This window comes from Medicago truncatula, chromosome 4 (assembly GCF_003473485.1).
Source record: "Medicago truncatula cultivar Jemalong A17 chromosome 4, MtrunA17r5.0-ANR, whole genome shotgun sequence".
Lineage (NCBI taxonomy): Eukaryota > Viridiplantae > Streptophyta > Magnoliopsida > Fabales > Fabaceae > Medicago > Medicago truncatula.
This window is the reverse complement of record NC_053045.1, coordinates 30138006-30147445: the sequence shown is the minus strand read 5'-3', so window position 1 is coordinate 30147445 and position 9440 is coordinate 30138006. Positions and strand designations below refer to the sequence as shown.

Below are 9440 nucleotides of genomic sequence, written 5' to 3'. Positions count from 1 at the left end.
TTACTAAATTTTAAATTGTAACATAAAATTCTAGAGTTTAAATTACTATTTTAGTAATTGCTATTGAATCTGGTTTGATATGCTAAGAGTGTGGTGTCACTATCAATCAAACGCACCACATTTGTCTTCAATAAGCAAGACCATAGCTCAAACAATTTTTTTTTTTTTTTTGTGGTGGTCGGATTCGAACCTCAGACCTTGTTTAAGTTCATGAGGACCTCAAACAATATTATTTGGACACACGAAACGGGACATATGAGCTAATAAGTCAAATAAATCTATTTTTGTTTTATGAGTTATAAATATGTGTTATAAGCTCGAAAATTAACTTTCTCAAACAACCTCTAAATATATGATGTTGACGTTGTATTGTGTGGAAAAAATATTTTCCTTACTCTAATCTCTTATAACTTAACAAAGATTTTAAATTCAAACTTGAATTTTAAACATGTAGAAACGTTAAAATTGTTAAGAAGAATATGCTCCCATTTAAGTGTCACAATCTTCAAGCGTTCGTATTATTTACACACAAAAGTAGTACGCAAGTGGTTATGAAATCATCTTCACTTGGGAAAATGAATAATGAAAAAAGAGCATTTATGGTACACCATGACATCTCAACAAACATATGAATCCCCCATTTCTTACGGGAAAAATGAATGAATTGAGTCGGTGATAGTGGCAGGCTACATATTATGATCCATAATGCCTTCATTGCTTGTCATCCATAAATTTAAGAGACACATATCATCCATTAATAGTGTATACATTATCAATACAATTATCAAGTTTTAAAGTGGCTTGACTTATAAGCTTCAAATCATGTACATTTAAAGAATGTTGTGTGTTTCTAAAATTATTATTAATAAGTGTACGTAAATTTGTTACTACAATTTTGAATGGCTTTTCTAGGAGGATAAAGCAAACTCTTGACTCTAGGATTGAGTTATTTAACTTAGTCAAATAAAACTACAATATGATAAGGATCTCTCAAGGCAAAAGTAAAAAGTAAAAGGTTTTGATTATACTTTATAGATAATCATATGGACATACTCAATATATGCTTCTCTCCAGCACCTTGTTTGATACTTTAATTTAAAACTATGGGGGAAGCAAGAAAAGGTGAAAGGTATAATAAAAGGAACAATCTGTCTTTATAATAGTAATAATAATGCATAGAGAGAACATAAAAAGTTAAAAACATCAAGAGAATATGATCTATCTTTACCCTACAATGTACATAAGTAAATAATGTATGTGTTGCCTCATTTCTTTTCATTTTGGAGAATCAAAGTAATTAAAGATTTTAATAATTACATATAAAAATACTAATTGATACATCTAAATATATTTACTAAAAAAACATCTAAATTTATTTTACTATGGATAAAACTTATATAACGGTAAACAACAGTATTTATAAGGATATGAAAAAACAACTTTTTTTTTAAGATAAAAAAGTCTATTTGTGAAAAACAGTGAGAACTGAGAACGACACTTATATATACTACATCTAGGTTTAGAATTTTTACTATATTTGAGTCCAAACTATTATTAAATTAAATAAATATTTACAAGACTTTATTTATGGGTGTTGGAGTGTTCACTTTTTTTTTATAGAGGATTATTATAACTTATATAGCTATCTAATAGTGTATGTTGTCTATTATCATTTTTTTTAGCAAATATTATAATTATTATTGTTAGTATAAGAATAGTAAAAAGAGAAATGGAGATCACAGCCAACTTTATTGATAAATAGTGGTGTGCAGTTAAATCCTAACAACAGTTTATTATGTGCTGATCATATCATATATCCACTAATAACTATATGTGGGGGGTTGGACACACCACTTTTCCTAATTTTTCTTTTTCTTAAAAGATCTCAACTTGTTTTTTTGTTCTTCTTTTTCCCTGTTCCTTTAGTTGGCACACAATTGAATTCTTTTTATAAAGCAATGGAAACTTAAAGCAAAGAGGCGGGGTCTGAAATTACTTATAATAATCAAAGACTTTTTTATTTTTTTTTGTCAAGTAGTCTAGTGGCTAAAGCTCACACAATTTAATTGTGGAGAAGTGGGGTGTCCGGGGTTCGAACCCCGGCCCCTGCATATAATATGCAATATCCCTACCAACTGAGCTAAGCTTGCGGGGATCTTTTAATTTAGAAAAATGCTAATAAGTGTTTCTAGAACATTGTTTAAATATCCAAAAGTATTTAACTTTTACATTGAAAATTTTAATTATGATTTTTACATTGTTTAACTTGTATTTTTGAGACAAGATTTCTTTTTTTGAGTTCCTTAAATAATGTTCTTAGAGCACTTGCTAACAAGACCTTTTAGTTTATAAGCAGCCACTGTCACGGGATATATCAAACAAATTATGATTTACATGGATAGATAAAAACAAAATAGAATATGCACTGATGATGTAAAATAGTTTTACACTAATATCCAATGAGGATTTTGTATTCTGTCAAATTGCAAAGATATTTTAAAATTAGTTGAATGACATAACAAATAGATGGTTTCTTATTAAACGACAATGTAAAAATTAGTTGAATTCTGGACCTTACATACATTATGCATTGTCTATACCAACTGAGTTAAACTCACGAGGACATATATTATGTTTAAATATTCTACAAATACCTAAACTATTAATTTTTTTATTTAAAAAAAATATATTTGATTGCTAACCAAAACAAATGTAATCAGATCACTGCAGTAATATATATTTTTTTATAATTAAATCTTATGTTACACCATGATTAGTGATTTTTTTATGGTTGTATACTAATGAAATATATTTGAGTCGAGTGACTGAATTGATTTATATTTTTCAATTAATAATTAAAGAAATTTAATTACTATTTTTGAAAATTTGAAGGACTAATTTGACTCACTGTTACAATTTAAATGAGCAAAATACTTTTTTCTCGAATATTACTATCTTAGTACATTTGGTTTGTTTTTTGAAGTAAATATCTACACGAAATTGCGTGAATACAAAGTGTGTGTAATTCCAAAAACAGGTACAAAGTATGGCAAGTTGCGTGACTAAGGTGCTATCACCAAAATTCATTGGAAAAAAAGTTACTTGTATACTAAGAAAGGCATGAAGTTGATACATATTATCCAACATACTTGCGTAACTTACACTACACTAAATTGGCACCATATTATGTAAAAAATTAACCATATTGATTTGCTCATATAAACTATTGATTTACATTTTAACCTTTTTTCCCTTAACTCTTTGATTTCCAACAGGAAGGGATTTAGTAACATAAAAATATAATGAAGAGATTATAGATTTCGACTCATTTTCTTATCATTAGAGTAGACTCTTCGATGTTCACAAATCCTAACTTAACTGGTAAAAATGTCGAAATTGTTAGATCGCATGTCATAATCGAAGTTCGAACCCTGACACCTCAACTTATTTGTGTGAGGCTTTGACATTTCGTTTATTTAACAGAAAAGAAGAAGTAGACTCTTTTCTTCGATTGTGGTTAATCTAGATAAAATATACCACATTCACTATTTGTATTGTGTGCAACATTTTATCCAAACACCTTCAAGACATAGAAGGAGCTAGTGTGAATGTGATCGAAAGCTTGCATCTTTTATTATTTTTCCTCCTAACTTTCTCTACCCTCTTTTTCCTTTATTCTTTTGACTTTGAGTAAAGCTACATGATTAGTATCATTAACTTTTTTATTTTGACAGATAAGTACTATCATTAAGTTGTACCAATAAATTAATGAAATATGCTAACGAATTTTTCTAAAACACTTCTTAACGAACCAAATATATCTTGAAATTTGTATAATCAACCTTTTAAAAATACACTGTTAACAAACCAAATACAATAATACCATGTTATTATTTCGAACATATTGTTATATCGAACGTCTTCGTCTAAGTCTGAATCGTTGCAGTTGTGTGTACGAGTTTCAAATAAAAAAAACATTATCTGAACAAAGAGCAGCCAAGAGAATGAGGTACAAAGTCCGCGCGCACTGGAGACTCAAAAGAAAGTGGCAACAGGCTACCCCACACACAACAACATCAGTACTGATGAAGTGACCAAATTGTGTTATGTGTCATTTAATGCAAACAAAATAACTTGGTTTGTGTGCTTAAATCTTAATCACATTCTTGTCTCTTTCATTATTATTATTACTACCAATACCATACCATCCACTAGCCAATAACTATTAACTAAGTGGTATGGCTATCATTGGTTTTTGAAATTTACATATTTTTTACTATTACTACTTATTTATGCTTCTTTTTTAAACTTCCAAGTTATTCTATTTTCATTCTTTTGCAAATTATAGCAAAATGAGTTCTGAAGAAAATAAACATGTCACTGAGGATCATGAACATGATGATGATACTTCTTGCAGAAGAACAGTTTCTCTTCCTCCTGTTATTCACAAGGTACTTTGTTTCCACTTTTTTTTCTTCTTCTTAGCTTTGTTTTCATCTTCTCTTTGTTTTGGTTCTTTTGAAGTGATGTTTCTTCATACTAAGCTTTTTTAAGGTTTGTGTTTTTTTGTTGCTATATTAGATATGTTCCATCAACACTCAAACCAATGGTTATGGTGGTGGAGTTTGCTTTTCTGGGATTTTGTTTTATAATAAATAAATAGTACCCTTTTGTTGGTTTTCAAATTTTAATATTATTTTGTAATTTGTTTTCCAAAAAAATTGGAGCTTGATCTTTTTTTGTTTACTCTACTTTGAATTGTGATGTTGAAAACCTGTTCAACTTTGTTTCAGCCACTTATGTTTGATAACATATATCATTAGAAGATCATTTATGTTTGATAACATAAATGATCTCAAGCGGATATCTGTTACCAAACATCAACGGTTTGGTTTTCTGACAATAAATTTGAATTTTTTTTTTTTATTTCTAATTCATTTGGTAAATGTGTCATCATGCAGATATTTAATTTATAAGATTATATTTTTTGCAATGTTCTATTTATTCATTACATAAATATAAAAGTAAAAATAAAATACCATGTCAAAAACTATAGTACTTTGTTTGTGAAGAGGAATGGGAAATCTGCCTATTAAGAAAACAGATAAAATTACTAGGCCACTTTTAATCAGTTCAATTGTATTGTAGTTTTGTGAATTTCGAGTAAATAGTCATTTTAGTCCATGAATGTGAGAGGTGATTATGAAAATTAGACAATCATAATTGAATACGTCTTCTATTAGTCAATTTCATTCTCGTGTGTTTGGTTATAAGATGTCTTTTATTTGTTACATGGCCTGTGAAATTACTAACAAAACATACAATCAGTAATGATATTGTAATTTTGATACATTCAAGAACTATAGCAAAAACGTCTCACATTTAGTGACCAAAATGACGGTTTACTCGGTGAATTTCAAGATAACTCTAGGAAAAAAGACTGCTATGATTTTTTTTATATAGCTCAATTATATATCATTGCTTGCATCACTTATTGTGTCTATTTCATTGTGTATTTATAGGATGATGATGATTCAATGGGAATAACTGAAGAAACATCACATGTTCCTCCCAGGAAGAAACAAAATCTTCTCCTAGAAATACCATCAAGAACACCAGAAGAGTGTTCAGAAGATTTTGTTGCAATCAAAATGCCAATGACACCAAGTCCTACTCCAACTCCTACTCCCAAGAGAGTGAATTTTCTTATGACTTCTCGCTCGGTCGATGCTCCGACAAATAGCTCTCCTGGATCTGCAACATCAAAAGGAAAATCATCCATAAGAAAGATGCTGCCAAAATTGAGTTTCAGGTATAGGACACCGGCAGATATTGAGAAGACGAATACACCAACTCGGGAAGTTTCGTCTTCGGGAACTCGAGAAAAGCCTTTAATATCAAGATCATTGTCGCTTGGTAAAATATTTACTCCTAGGATGAAAAGAACTTCATCATTGCCATTAGGAGAAATTGGACATTCAAACCCTGAATCTACTCATGGTGGAAATGGAAGTGTCGGCGGTCCTCTCAGTGTATGATTTTAAGCATTGCTTTCAACTTCTCTCATCAGAATAATAATGTTACCATCATTTTAACTTGTTAGTTTCTTTTGCAGAAAAAAGAAACTCGGCTAAAGATAGCGCGTTCTCTTTCAATGCCTGCCAACAACAACAAGGACAAAAGTATAAGGAGGATGGATTCGTTTTTTCGTGTTGTTCCTTCTACTCCTCGAGTAAAGGAAGCAAATGAATTGTTGAGCTCGTCCCCGACAAAGGATACTGGTATAGTAGATATCTCATTATCAACACTTGCATCTGCATTCATGAAAAATGCAAGAATTTTATTTTCAATTGTTTTCTTGGTTCAGAAGTCAAAGATGATGATGGTGAAGATATACCTGAAGAAGAGGCGGTGTGTAGAATCTGTCTGGTTGAATTATGTGAAGGAGGTGAGACCTTCAAGTTGGAATGTAGCTGTAAAGGTGAACTTGCTTTGGCTCACAAAGAATGTGCTATTAAATGGTTTAGTATAAAGGGGAACAAGACATGTGATGTCTGCAGAAAGGAGGTTACAAACCTTCCTGTCACTCTACTACGGATCCAAAGTGTTCGAAATCGGAATGGTGGATTAAGTCGAGCTCAGCTTGAAGATGTAAACGGGTACAGGCATGTCGACTTTTGTTTTAGAAAAGTTTATACTAGTTTTGTATGATAAAGATGGATTTGGCTTGTGTTCTGTGTAACTGCACGCAGTCAGCCACATCTGGATCGTCTGATCAGACTTCAAGTTCGGTATTTTAGATTTTTGACTGTCTGATCCAGATGTGGCTGACTGTGTCCAGTCACGGGGTTGTGACTGCACACATCCCAAATCCAATAAAGATTTTTTCTGATTTCGAATGAATGAGTGAGTCATGCATATATTCTTCGATTAGGAGCTTCGTGAATATCATAAAATCTTCAAGAATCATGAACCATTTTATTTGTCTGCTCAATTTTATAGGGTTTGGCAGGAAGTTCCAGTGCTCGTCATTGTTAGCATGTTGGCCTATTTTTGTTTTCTTGAGCAACTGTTGGTAAGAAAAACAATTCTCTAACAATGAACTGTCAAATTTTCTTAATAATTTTCTTAGAAGTCTAGTACAAAAAATAGCTTCTGCTTTTCTTAAAAATCTCTAAATTATTGAATACCAAATAGCTTCTGATTTTCTCTTTTTTATAGGTGACGAAAATGGGAACTGGTGCAATTGCCATATCTCTTCCATTTTCCTGTGTATTAGGTCTGCTCTCCTCCATGACATCTTCAACCATGGGTAGGTTTGCAACGACATTGATAAATATTATCAATATACTTTTTAAGAGAACTCATCATCCATCTTGAATTTATAATAGTGGATCAATCAAAGTCAGTTTGTCACGTGTGTAATGGATTCATCATCCATTATCTTACAATACGTGCAAGTTGTATCTCGATTCAATACTAAATTGAATCCGAGCTAATGCTAAGTTGAGTTTCACTCATTTATGCAACAACCCTGACATTATTTTCTTTAAATTTGTGTCCAGTGATGAGCAGGTTCATATGGATTTATGCATCCTTCCAGTTTGCTCTGGTGGTTCTCTTCGCGCATATATTTTACTCCTTGGTAACCGCTTTCTATGCAAACTATATTCTTATTACTTGTACTTTTCATTTGAGAAAAGGATCGATAATGCTCATCTTGAATCCTAATTCAATCTGACGAATCCCGATTCATTCTAATGAATGAGTATCTAAACTTACATCTACTTTTCACTTGAGAAAAAGCCCTACATAGAGAAGCATTAGCATCCTGATTTCTGATTTTTTATGATGTCTGTCACTTGCAGGTTCATGTGCAAGCAGTTCTGTCAATCCTTCTTGCAACATTTGCTGGTTTTGGCGTAGTAATGAGTGGAAGTTCTATGCTTGTTGAGTTTTTTAGATGGAGAAGGAGATGGCAGGCTTCATTAGAGCAACAACATGGCCCTCTACCGATGACACAAGCAGGACAGCAACCTCGAACAGTAACCACGCCACGCTCAGGCCAATCCAACCACAATCAATCTGTAGTGCAAAATCAACAAGACTCAAATCAAAACTGAATTGATAGTTTTTTGCATCTTATGACAAAGCTAGTGGCTGCAGAACTTTTTGTGTATAGGGTAGGGGGAAGTTAACTTTTATCACACATCTATATGGGACTTCATTGTACAGCTTATGAATATAGCTTCTCTGGCTATGGAATTTCTGTTTGCTTATTTGTACTGATCTATTAAGCACGGATACAGACACGGACATTGGACACGACACGGACACTGACACTGCAAATAATTTGATAAAATCACATAATTCAGTGAAATTATGTGCCGGTATCGTGTTGGTCTCGGACGTGACACGTGTCCGACACCGGGACACGTCTAATCCAAGGAGTGTTTGTGCATAGTTACTGATGAATATTTCAGCACATGAAAACCAGAAGGGTTTTTGGCTTTCTTTTTTGTAGGCTTGGGAGACAAAATGATTTTGCTTTAGGTCAAAGTGAGAGTGAAGGGTTGAGGAAATGTGTTTGTTAAGTTGTGTTAGAGTTTGATCATTGATGAGCATTGCCAAATGCAATATGTAGTTACTTTACTTACATGGAGATGTATTTCGTTCTATTTTCTAGGACTAGAGCAGATTTTCCACATCTTCAATTTGGAGTGCTGCTAATGGAGGAATCACTGAAAATTATAACTCGTTACAATTTAATTATTCGGATGCAATATGTACTTTACTTACAGGAAGGTGTTTCTGTGTTTAATAGCGATAAGTTACCGACAAATGTAATTGCATTAAATCACTTATATTTCTTTAACCTTCGTTTAGTTACACAATGAGATTTTCATTTGAAGCTACAAATACTAGCTTCTCAAAATCACGGCAAAAATGCGGTGAAGAAAAGCAAAACCAAACACACTATTATATTATTATAAGTGTTTGCTTGTCACTTGTCAGTATCGTATTTGGTGTTGTTTTGTGCTGCGTTTCATTGATGACAAGACCATTGCCTAACATATGTGACACATAGTGTTTGCCATATTATATCACAAAGATAAAGAAGATTGCTTTCTATTCAAGCTGACACTGAATTGTGCTGTAAACTTTATCTGCTATGCTTTTCCTTTTACTTTGGGAAGAATAAAATATTCGTGTCTGCAATCCATAGTGACAAATTGGTTTGTTTTTTGTTACACGAATGAATGTGGACCAGAAAAGCAGAATATGATAAGTTTCTTTGAATTAAAATAATTGCTTTAAGCATTTTTCTGCCACTGCTGTAAGCATTTGTTGTGCTTTATGTGTAGTCCTAGTGTATACTATATTTGGAAGATAGGAGAGGGAAAAGGAGGGGATCAAATTCCCTATAAACTGCTCCCCTT

The 9440-nt window shown here is 32.1% G+C and overlaps 1 protein-coding gene across 3 annotated transcripts; it reads left to right on the top strand.

Moving 5' to 3' along the window:
- Window positions 1-3985: 3985 nt before the first annotated feature.
- LOC11407485 (E3 ubiquitin-protein ligase MARCHF7) lies at window positions 3986-8798 on the top strand. 3 transcript variants are annotated; one of them, XM_024781581.2, is made up of 9 exons: window positions 3986-4137; window positions 4349-4451; window positions 5523-6032; window positions 6116-6281; window positions 6368-6665; window positions 7003-7075; window positions 7222-7312; window positions 7566-7645; window positions 7869-8798. In XM_024781581.2, the coding sequence occupies exons 2-9, from the start codon at window positions 4353-4355 to the stop codon at window positions 8121-8123; spliced, it is 1572 nt and encodes a 523-aa protein (XP_024637349.1). In that variant the 5' UTR covers window positions 3986-4137; window positions 4349-4352; the 3' UTR covers window positions 8124-8798. The 3 variants fall into 3 exon arrangements, with proteins under 3 accessions (XP_024637349.1, XP_039689081.1, XP_003606394.2); XM_039833147.1 differs by lacking the exon at window positions 3986-4137 and adding an exon at window positions 4188-4236; XM_003606346.4 differs by lacking the exon at window positions 3986-4137 and having other exon boundaries at window positions 4262-4451; window positions 6368-6659.
- The last annotated feature ends 642 nt before the right edge of the window (window positions 8799-9440 follow it).